The sequence below is a fragment of the Carassius carassius genome, chromosome 3 (genome assembly GCF_963082965.1).
Source record: "Carassius carassius chromosome 3, fCarCar2.1, whole genome shotgun sequence".
Taxonomy (NCBI): Eukaryota; Metazoa; Chordata; class Actinopteri; order Cypriniformes; family Cyprinidae; genus Carassius; species Carassius carassius.
In genome coordinates, this window is record NC_081757.1 from 15,277,337 (window position 1) to 15,289,758 (window position 12,422).

The 12,422-nt window shown below is 44.0% G+C and overlaps 1 protein-coding gene across 2 annotated transcripts in view; it reads right to left on the reverse strand.

Annotated features, from left to right (window-relative positions):
* Window positions 1-12,422, reverse strand: part of ano5b (anoctamin 5b) — a 39,521-nt gene that overhangs the window by 14,262 nt on the left and 12,837 nt on the right. For both annotated transcript variants that reach the window (XM_059530424.1, XM_059530430.1), the window contains 5 exons: window positions 11,794-11,901; window positions 4,831-4,899; window positions 3,122-3,526; window positions 305-420; window positions 1-135 (listed from right to left, as the gene is read on the reverse strand). In XM_059530424.1, the coding sequence (XP_059386407.1) occupies window positions 1-135; window positions 305-420; window positions 3,122-3,526; window positions 4,831-4,899; window positions 11,794-11,901 (833 nt within the window). The remainder of the gene's footprint in view (window positions 136-304; window positions 421-3,121; window positions 3,527-4,830; window positions 4,900-11,793; window positions 11,902-12,422) is intronic.

The window sequence follows — 12,422 nt, forward strand, 5'->3', positions numbered from 1 at the left end:
CTTGTGATGTTGTCTTCGTAACTAAGCACACCATAAACAAAACAGATCACTCCCATGACTGCAGCAAAAAACAGCATTTCTGTGTAAAAGCCCAGCCAGGCAAAGTAGATACCAATCTTCTCACCATAGTACTTCCTATGACAAAATACAAACAGGAAATGTGACACTATGGTTTGATATGCTGCTCTAGAAAAGTGAAAATCATTTTCTTCTACTAAGACGTAATCTTGCAATCAGCAGTGTATCAAAGATGCATCTGCTCCAGATTTGATTATTGCATGCATTGTGTCTGCAGAGTCCTCACTTGATCAGGTTGAGCGGTTGCTCTTTGTAGAAGCAGAGGAATCGAGCCCAGTTTTTGTACAGATGATACCTCTCACTCTCACACTGCATGTCTTGTGCCTTCTTCCAGTACTTGCACTGAGGAACAAACAGCAATCAGATGCTGACCAAAGACACACACACTTTTAACATGCAAAGGGACTGTCTTTGAGGTTGGTAAGATTTTTAAAATGTTTTCAAAAGGAGTCTGTTGTGTGGAGTAAGGCTACATTTATTTGATTAAAAGCTCAGTAAAATGCTTTTACTGTGTTATTTTATTACAATTTAAAATAACTATTTTTAATTTTAATATATTTTAAAACGTCATTTAATTCTGTGATGGCAAAGCTGAATTTTAGTTTTTAATTTTGAAGTTTTAACATTTGAATTTCTTTGATGAATGGAAAGTTCAAAAGAACAGTGTTTTAATTTAAAATATTTTTTACAGCGTTTACAGAAATGACTTTACTGTCACTTCTGATAAATGTAAGGCATCCTAAAAGGGATAGTTCACCCAAAAATTTAAATGCTGTCATTCTTCATCAGCAGCACCACACATATGTGAGACTAACACAGAAGAGAAGAAATTGTTGATTAAAGTTGTTATTTTTGTTTTCTTTACACATAAGAATTATTCTCGTAGCTTCATAACATTATAACTGAACCACTGATGACACATGGACCATTTCTTAATGTCCTACTACCTTTCTGGGTCTTGAATGTGTCAATTGCATTGAGGTCTATGCAGGTTCAGAAAGCTCTCGGATTTCATCAAAATATTTAAAATATTTTAAAGGAGTCATGACCCACAATTTTCACTTTTCCACGAGAATCAATGTATGTTATGATTGCCTAACGATTATACACTGGCCGGGAAGCCGATATTTAAAAGTGAAGCGTTTGTTTACCTCAGGGTTTGTAAAATAGCCCACGTGCACGCGCACTCAAATACGAGATTTTGATTTCTTCCCCGTCTTGACGTCAAGACGCGGCAGGATATACCATATATGGACACCGCAGCAGGAAGCTCGCCCTTCCCCTCTCCCCCTCATATTCAGTCGAGAAAGATGCTGGAACGTAGTGCACACGTGAGTTGCTCTGTGGTTGACTGCCAGAATCAACATGTAAATGTGTTTTCTCTACCAAGAACGGACCTAGCTATCAGAGACCAGTGGATTAAATTCATTTTTAATGACGCGGTTCCTTCAACCCTTCCACTGGTTTATCGTTACGTGTTTGTGCTAAACATTGTACGCCGAAATCCTTCACAAATTTGGGGCAATATCAGGCGAAGTTGGCATCGAAGCTCGGGAAAAGCGCCATTCCAACAAAATTCCCTGCAATTGAAACGGTAAGACTGTGTTTTTATTGCTCTACTGTGTGTAACAAACAGCATAACTGCTAATGCGGCTATTGTATGCTGCTATTGCGTCGGTCACTAGACAAATAAACGAAAGACTGGAGGTGAAGTAATTATTTATGTTCCCTGTAAACTGACTGCAAAAACGGACTTTTGACTGCATTATAATGATTTCTTAATTCAGAATATGATCAAGATTGCGTAGGTTGATGTGTTCGGGGAATTTGCCAGTTAATAGTAACATTTAAAGCCCCTTAAATGAACGAAATGACTCGGAAAAAAAGTTTTGTTCATTTTGATGAACGACTTTGAACAAGAGAGTCTGGCGTTGCCAGATTGGGTGTTTTTTCCGCTACATATTAAGGCCGGTTTACGGTGTGTTTTAGGTGGGTTTTCGCCTGGAAGGCTTTATAGAAATCTGGCATCCTACTGAACGAAGTTAAACTGAGAGAGCGTGGCGTTCACAGACACCAGAATGGACGAGTTCACAGTAACTTTCATCAGGCAGTAATGCGGTACGTTCAGTTCATGTTCGCCCAAAATATGAACGAGTTCATGAATTATCGTTCAATGAACGCGTCCAGGCACAACTCTGGCGGGAGTTTTAGCTTCGAGGTATGGGGAATGGCTGCTAACGTACTTTGCAAAAAACAAATGACTGAGATCATCATGAATTCGGTTATTGTTTATTTATTGCCTAATGCTTACATGAGGCCCCGTCTAGTTTGTGTGTGTGTGTGCTCACGTCTTATATTTGTGTGTGTGTGCTGTGCTCACGTCTCATATGAGTAACTTTATGTGTGTAGATAGTTCATATACATGTATGTGTGACTAGTACTTAGTATATATGCAAGCGTGTTTCATATGTGTGCGTGAATGAAGTTTGATTTAAGCCCTAAACGGCGCTGGCCGGGAAACCGGTCACGTTCATTCACAACTTGCGCCATGATGTCAGTTTGTAATGATATGCTAAAGCGTTACCTGCTGTGTCAACCCCCCTCCTTCCTGCAACCAATCAACGCGCCCCTCATTTGCATTATTATAATGACCGTCCACGACAGCCAAAATATCGCATCAGATCTCGCGAGACAATAATGCCTACAGAGATAAGGGTCTGAGGAGCTCTGTGTTTATTTTTTTTCCAATTTTCTTTTTTAGAAGGGCCTGAAAGACTATAATACAGCAGTAGGTATCCAAGGTAATACGAGGGTATGACTCCTTTAATTGGTGCTCTGAAGATGAACAAAGGTCTTATGGATTTGAAATAACCTGAGGGTGAGTAATTAATGACAGTTTTTATTTCTTCAACTATCTCTTTAATGAATACAAGTATTAATTTATTTAAAAAACAATATCTTAGTAATGACCCCAAACCTTTGAACAGAGACAGACAGACAGAGACAGATACAGTAGATTAAAGGACATAAATCTCACACTCACATCATGAAGGGGATATGCTGAGGTGTAGGTGCCATTGTTCAGCAGTCGTTTAATTCCTGTCTTATCTTTCTCTATACGGTCTTCCTTGTAGTAAGGGCAGCGGGTCAGGATGTAATACACTATCCTGTTGCGAGTGGAGGGAGGAAAAAATGTGTCCTTGTCATCAATAAGGAAGAAGTCGACCTTGCTCTTGTCAAAAGGTGCAGTGAAGTAGTCCGGCTCTGGCCTCATGATGTTGTCTGGCAGCCGGAAAGGGTGAGTGAGCCACTCCAGGGGAACTTCTCGAGCTTTGGGAATATCACTCGCTTTAAAGGGCACTTTGATCTTTAGCACATCAGCATAAGTGGCCAACACTTCCCACGGAGCGTGAATCTTCAGATAATACGTCTTACGGTCATCTGACTCCTACAGGGGGAGATATTTTTGAGTGGGGAAGTGTTGTATGTGACTATCAAATGCACAAGATCATATCAAATGACATCCTAAAGTAATGTGCACATATACAGTTGTGTAAAAACTTTATATAAAGTTTATATACCCCTTGAAGAATATGCAAATGTTTATAATTAAAAAAAAAAAAAAGAAATCTAATGAAAATTGCATGTTATTTTTTTTTTGTACTGTCATGAATAAGTTATTTCACATAACAGATGTTTAGATATACTTCACAATAAAAAATAATTGATTTTATAAAAATGACCTCATTCAAAAGTTTAAATACACTTGAATCTTAATACTGTGTGTCATTCCCTGGATGATCCAAGACTGTTTTTTTTTAGTTTTTCATGAGTCCAGCATTGTTCCTGAACAGTTCAACTGCCTGCTGCTCTTCAGAAAAATCCCCCAGATCCTGCACTTTCTTTTGTTTTCCAGCATCCTCTGCATATTCAAACCCTTTCCAAAACTGACTGATTTTGCGATTCATCTTTTCACACTGAGGACAACTGAGGGACAAATATGCAACTATTAGAAAAGGTTCAAATGCTCATCGATGCTCCAGAAGGAAAAACCACGCATTAAGATCAGGGGGTGAAAACGTAGAATTTGAAGATCAGGGTAAATATAAATTCTTACGTGCAACTATCTTCTGTAGCTTCTGAAGGGCGGTACTAAATTTAAAAATATAATATTTAAATTGCAAATCTCCATTCTGTTCAAAAGTTTTCCTCTTTTAATGCATTTTTTTTCCTTCTGGAGGATCAATGAGCATTTGAATATTCTGTAATAGTTGCATATGAGGCATATGAGTTGATGAATGCTGACAATTATTTTATCACGTGTTAACGCAGTTTTTATTATTATTGAAAATCAGTTGCTCACTGGCTCTGAATACACATACAGACAAATCATGGGTCACAGGAGGGGATGCTCCCAATCAAATTATTTCGGCTAAGCATCAGCATTCACAAACCACTGTCCACTGTTATTTTTAACAGAAAAGAATGCAACAAGCTCATAATCATGAATTTATAAGCTGGAAATTGGAAATTTCCGATAGCACGTGAAGCCCCTTTTATCTTTTTTTTAACAGCTTTATATAAAATTATTCTATATTGCACTTAATAAAATAAAAGTGCAATATAGAATTATTTTATATAAAGCCGTCTAAGGTCTAAGCTTTGGAGTGAAAAATTAAATGAAATAAAATATAATAAAAGATGCATAATAAAAGTGCAACAATGAGGGGCATGTGTGTTTCAGAACCTCACCGATTTATCTTCAGTCTCCAGCTCAAGACCAGCCTTCTCCAGGTTAGCTTCAAACTCTCTTCTTCTCTCCTGGAGGAAAAACAACGCACAAAAACATCTGGTGTTTTCAACTATACATTCATTCATGATCTCTTTCTCGTTTTTATTACTACTTAAAGGCACAATATGTAAGATTTTATTATGAAAATATCCAAAAACCACTAGAACAGTGTTATATATTTTGCTGACTTGTGTACTTACATTATCCAATTCCTTACATTATCCTTTCCAGAATGCCAATGACGTCATAACCCCTCGATTTCTGGTTTTGTTTTGTAGAAAACATGGAATCACCAAACACGCTCTCTTATATGTTGTGCGTTTTAATAAACCGGTGCTACCACACGGAGTAGCATTATAACAGAACTTTCCAACAACGTATCTAGTATGATAAAACAGCGCTGATTTTATTCCCCACATATTCACGACCGGAAGGAGCTGAAGCGGCTTTGACAGCTTTCAGCCTTACTCTGCTTCATTCTACTACTTTAATGAATCATTAGCTCATCCATGAACATGATTTCTGACTGAGTCCCGTCAGATTGCATTGGCTGTGGGGATGAAGACAAAAACTTCCATGATTCCACACTCTGCGTCATCAATGTTTGTTTTGAATATGCGCCATCTAGCGGCAAAAAAAATAACATATTGTGCCTTTAAAGGTGCCATGTGCAAAAATTGAGGTAAAAATATACAAAAAATGACCTACACGCATCAAAAGTATGAGAAGAAATAAGGGCGATGATGTCATTAAAAAAATGTCAAGTTATAGTGCTGCAGAGATATCAACCTTAATTAGCAGTAGCATTACTAGCCCCGGCCCGACAGGTGTCGTAATACCAGTTTCGGCCATGGGAGGCGGTATGCGGGCAACATAACCACCAGCCAACCTGCAATACACGAATAACTCGCACGGCTTGTGGGCGTACCTGAACCTGATGTCAATCATGTGGAAAGTACAGCCCACTACTTCATTTCAGTTCAGGGAAGAGAGCAGAAGGATGACTTAAGCCCTTGGCAAGGGACCACCACCCGCTACAGGGAAACAACCGCGCTCGGAATCACAAATCAAATCCGATAAGAAAAGGAGCCGAACCAGAGTAAACATCGGCACTGCTTCCAATCGCTGGAGACAACTGATGGACCTGAAAGAAATGAGGTTCGACACCGAACTTGCAACATTTCTTTTGGATTGGTAAGTTAGATGCTGTTAGTATTTCGCTAGAAGTTTGTTTTATATGTTTGTGTATTTTTTTTCGGGAAGTAATAACATAGAAATGTATCGAAGGCTGTTCTATAAACGTGCTAATGTTAGCGATGGCTAACCGTAGCTGCGTTTGATAATTAGCTAGCTATAACATACCCATTTTTTTATATCATAAGTAACCTGCTCTGTCTAGTCTGTTGGTCTCTGTGTCCTCTTTGCTTCGTGGTTTTTCTGTACGTGAGAAAATTGATGTGTTGCATGAAAGCGTGTGAAAAGAGTCAATTGCGTGTGTCTCACGGTGAATGCTTGAGAGTTGGCAGCTCTGGTTACGTTGGTTGGCGCTAGCTTGGTCAACATCAGCTGTCTGATGTTGACCAATGATGTTGACAGAATGCTGTCTGTCAAATTAATTTAATTCAAATAATGTGTATATATGTCACAAACACGCCAGGTTCCTCCTCCACACAATCACGGCGCACACCCTCACCTGAGTACTAATCATCACCACCTGATCCGCATCACCTATCATCCACCTCAGCACCACAAGAGCCACACAAACGCACTCAGTCATTGTCCGGTCACGTTCGCGACAAGATCATTCCTGCGCTAACTATTAGGACTAACTCCTCTTTACCTTCTCTCCAAGGATAACCTCCGAAGTCTCTTCTTCCGTCTTCTCTCCAAGGATTACCTCCAAGATCCTCCTAAAGACCCCACGGTGCGTGTGTGTGGTACCCTCCTTCCCGGCACGGATCCCAGCACCCATCCACTCCTCACTTCCCGCTCCTCTGCTTGTGTCCATTTAATAAACTACATCTTTCATCTGTTACTCCTCTGTCTCCGAGTGATCCGTAACAGATGACCGGACCAGCACCGAGAGACACAAGCATGAGCCTCACGGATCCCTTCCAGGAATTAGTAGATGCACTCCGCCGTACACTTATGTCAGCACCTGCATCACCACCACCAGCGAGCACTTCCGCGGATCCTATCATCCCTCCTTCACCTGCCGTGCACGCCAGTCCCATGGCACGGCCAGCGCCCTACTCTGGTTCGGCGGAGGAATGCAGCGGATTCTTGCTTCAGTGTTCACTGGTCCTGGAGATGCAACCGCTCTCGTACTCAACGGATCGAGCCAAGGTAGCTTTCATTATCTCCCAGTTACAAGGCAAGGCTTTACAATGGGCAGACTCTCTCTGGACCCAGAATAATCCTGTAACCCAGTCATATTCTAGCTTCATCGAACACTTCCGGGAAGTTTTCGGCAAACCTGCCTGGGACTCCTCTATAGGTGAGAGATTATACAACTTGAAACAAGGGAATATGTCTGTCAATGATTATGCCTTGCAGTTCAGGACTCTGGCGGCCTCTAGTGGATGGAACGAACAGGCCCTTCTCACTACCTATCGCCAAGGATTGGAGTCCAGAGTGCGGTTGCATCTCGCTGCATACGAGGATACCATCGGCCTCGAGCGATTCATCCAGCTGTCCATCCACTTCGCCACTCGTATGCAGTCGTGCTTAGAAGAGCACCAGGGCCAGGCGCATTCCTCCTCTCCGCTCTGCCGGCCAGAGAACGTCAGCTCCCCAGAACCAGCCAGCGGTTCAACCAGCTACCGCCTCACTATGGCGGAGCGTCAAAGACAGCTGGCCCAGAATCTTTGTCTGTACTGTGCAGCTCTGGCGCATACAATAGCTGGGTGCCCCGTCCGTCCTCCTCGTCCCATGGTGAGTGCCATCCTTCCTTCACGATATTCTATGAAACCACTCACCACTGTTGTGACACTTACTGCGGCTGATGTGTCTCTTCCAGTTTCCGCACTCCTCGATTCTGAGTCAGCCGGCAACTTCATCTCCGGCGCCTTCTGCCGTCAACTCAGGCTCCCAACCTCGGCCACGCCGGCCGCTTACCAAATCCACACCATCACCGGCAGGCCGTTAAGCAAGAAGTATGTACGCCACTGCGTGGGTCCAATCTCTCTCCAAACTGGACTCCTTCACCATGAGGACATTCATCTGCTGGTTCTGGAGGATTCCACCACTGACGTCATCCTAGGGCGCCCGTGGTTGGAGCAGCATAACCCGGTGATCTCCTGGAAGGCCGGAGAAATCCTGAAGTGGGGCGAAGCCTGCTTTCAATCCTGTATCTCCGGTCTGAGAGACGTCTGAGAACCCCGAACCCATCCTCCCAGACAAAGTTATTGTTGCCCCTATCACTTGGTCTGCCGAAACCCTACCTCCAGCCGAAACTCCTGCCAACGCTCCGCCGGGTTGCCCACCAGGGCACCAGTACATCCCCAGGACACGTCGCACTCCTCTCATCCACGCCACCCATACATCACTTGGCACTGGTCACCCGGGGGTCAATGAAACCCTCTCGTTGCTACGGGAACACTTCTGGTGGCCCAACATGGCCTCGGATGTCAGAAGGTACGTGAGTGGATGTAACAGCTGCGCCATGTCCAAGAGTCCTCGCCATCTACCATCTGGCAAACTCCATCCTCTGCCCGTCCCCAACCGCCCGTGGTCACACCTGGGAGTGGATTTCATGACCGACCTTCCTCCCTCTGACAATAACACATGTATTCTGATTGTTGTGGATAGACTTTCTAAAGCATGTCGTCTTCTTCCTCTGAAGGGTCTCCCCACTGCCATGGAAACGGCAGAACTGATGTTTAACCATGTCTTCAGGTACTTCGGCATTCCAGAGGACATAGTGTCGGATCGGGGTCCCCAATTCATCTCCCGGGTATGGAAAGCATTTCACTCCCTCCTAGGTGTGGCCATCAGCCTGTCCTCCGGCTACCACCCGCAGTCCAACGGGCAGACGGAAAGGAAGGTCCAGGAGATCGGACGCTTCCTCTGTACCTTCTGTCACGGCCACCAGAACTCCTGGAACCAATTCCTGGGGTGGGCCGAGTACGCACAGAACTCCCTCCGTCAAACCACCACCGGACTCACACCCTTTCAGTGCGTACTCGGCTACCAGCCACCCCTGTTTCCCTGGTCTGGAGAGCCCTCTGACGTTCCCGCGGTCGACTATTGGTTCCGGGAGAGCGACAGGGTCTGGGACGCGGCCCATCACCAACTTCAACGGGCGCTCCGTAGACGCAGGACGGCAGCCGACCTTCGCCGTTCCGAGGCCCCCCAGTACCAACCCGGTCAGAAGGTCTGGCTGTCTACCCGGGACATCCGCCTGCGTCTACCCTGCCGCAAGCTTAGTCCCAGATTCATTGGCCCATTCACTATCACTCAGCAGATCAATCCGGTCACCTACAAACTGCAACTTCCTCCCGAGTACCGGATTGACCCCACATTCCATGTCTCACACCTGAAACCTCACCATCCTTCTGTTCTTCCTTCCACAGAACCTGGCGAGATGGAAGCCCCCCCTCCTCTCCTCCTAGATGACGGCGCAGACTACTCGGTCAAGGACATCCTGGACTCCCGGCGGCGTGGTGGGCAGCTTGAGTACCTAGTGGACTGGGAAGGATACGGTCCAGAGGAACGCTCCTGGGTCCCACGCAACGACATCTTGGACCCCTCCTTGCTGGATACCTTCCACTCAAGACACCCCAACCGACCAGCTCCCAGGGGTAGAGGACGCCCACCACGACGTCGGGGTCCCCGGCCCTCAGGAGCGAGCCCTGGGGAGGGGGGTACTGTCACAAACACGCCAGGTTCCTCCTCCACACAATCACGGCGCACACCCTCACCTGAGTACTAATCATCACCACCTGATCCGCATCACCTATCATCCACCTCAGCACCACAAGAGCCACACAAACGCACTCAGTCATTGTCCGGTCACGTTCGCGACAAGATCATTCCTGCGCTAACTATTAGGACTAACTCCTCTTTACCTTCTCTCCAAGGATAACCTCCGAAGTCTCTTCTTCCGTCTTCTCTCCAAGGATTACCTCCAAGATCCTCCTAAAGACCCCATGGTGCATGTGTGGTACCCTCCTTCCCGGCACGGATCCCAGCACCCATCCACTCCTCACTTCCCGCTCCTCTGCTTGTGTCCATTTAATAAACTACATCTTTCATCTGTTACTCCTCTGTCTCCGAGTGATCCGTAACAATATACAACTCAATGTAATATGAACAAAACGAATATGAACATATTCACTGGTAAAGGTGAAGGGGAGTAGCTTGAAGATGTCATGTTTCAAAATCACTTGACATCACCCAACGTTCCTCTGGAGGCAAAACGACCTCTTATAGCAGCGGTTCTCATTTCCAGTCCTCGCGCCCCACTGCTCTGCATATTTTGCACGTTTCTCTTTGTTAACACACCTGATTCAGATAATAAGCTCGTTAGAAATGAACTCATGTTTTTCAAATGTTCATTGCTCCCTACTCTCTGAGCAGGGGAAATCTGTTGAAGTTTACCTCACATCGAAACATTCATTCACTGATTTGTGCTGTGCAGCGTCTTTAAACATGGACAACTGTGACATCATATACCTCTGTAAATCAATACAATTTAAATTCACGTCTTGCACACTTCAATGCACTTTGATTGGAACATATAGCTACGTTCACTTCGAACTGGAATCATGGCTGAATATCCTGTGATGTCCACTTCGCAGGGCATTTATGTTCGAATAGAACAAATGTCTGAAGCGCTAAGAGAAACATTCAAAATGTGCAGAGCAGTGGGGCGCGAGGACTGCAATTGAGAACCGCTGTCTAATAGGCTTCAGCTATGCTCTAGGGTTGTTGTGAAGGTAGGGGCGGAGCATAGAGACTGCCGTTTCTCGTTTGTTACTCTAGAGTAGACCAATTCACTTTATTGAGGCATACTGCCCCGATCTGGTATGGAATGTGGAGTATGACTTGATTTTTTTGCCAGATATGACAGATGGCACCTTTAAGTCACCTATTAATTTAGCTTTGTCTCTGATAACAGTGTGACATTTTAGGTTCTGAGGGTTGTAAACAATCTTTGAACTGCATCTTTAGAGAAAACTCGTATTTCCCACAAGCACCGGTGACCTATGGCTACCACATCTTATTTTATGGAACACCATCTCAAGCGCGTGACACAAGGGATATGACCTTCATTAAGCAAAGAGCTTGACCACGCATCAACCTCTGCATACAGGAGAAAACAGATCAAACAGGTTCATCAGCAAAACCTTCAGTGTTCTCAGCGATTGACTGAATGAAGGGTCTGGCAAGAGAGAAGTGGTTGACCCCTGCTCTTGTTTTATGCAATCAATTTTTAGCATTCAGTTTATTGTGCAATAGCATCAATCTGACTCTGACTCACTGTTTCTCACTGTGCCTTATGACCCAGCAGACACCTCACCCCATCTCACCACTGCACGCCTACACACAGGTCTCCATCAAACTATTTTTGTACACAATGAGCAATATTAAGCATCAGTCACTGTTTGATAGCTTAACAAGGCCAAGTACAGAACATTTGGAAAGAATGCACACAAATTAGAAATCATCCATCAAAATGCATAATGGGATCATGTTTGTGGAAAACAATCATTAAGAGTAGCAAAAACTGGCATGAGTTTGCATTTTGGTCAATGAGTGTGCACGATCAAGAAAAGCTAGAAACATCAAATTCACTTTCTCTTCTTATGTTAGTTTCATGCGGCTTTGAATTACTGTTATACCATATGTATGTATATACATATATATATAGACGTGCATTAATAAAATGACTATGAAAGTTCTGAATATTAGTTGCATACAGCTTTCTTGTCTCCATCCTTGTCGTCAATGTAGGACAGTACAAAATCGATGCGCCGTACACCATCCCTGAAGTACACAGAGTCCCTGTTCTGTCCAAGCTTGTCAATCTACAAAAGAAAAAGAGATTCCAATCAGAAACAGTCCTTCTTTCATACACAAACACATGAGCATGAAGGTTCAGAGAGTTGACTTGTCACAGTGAGCAAATGAGACGTGATGCATGTGATCTTTTCCAGGTGACGAAACCCCAAATAATGGTGTGAAACAGTAAGTGGATGTGATGCTCATGAAGTGTAGTGCATAAATCACTGTAGTGCTCAGGGTAGTGAACACAGGACAAGAAATTTACTGCTGAGTAAAACATCATCCCACTAGCACTGCAGAAATAGCATCATGACAGCGTGAGAGGCTCCAGGAAGAGCTGCAGCGAGATGTGCAGAAAAACCACAGGTACAGTATGAAGAGAACGGTTACTTCTGCAGACAATGTGAAAACAACACACATATACTTAGCTTCAGTATCGAAATGGGGACATTCCATAGAACTCTGCTGTTTTTATGTACAGCTAGTTTAAAATACCATAACCTAACAGAATTTATTTTGCGTGTGTACAATTATTTTAAAGTTA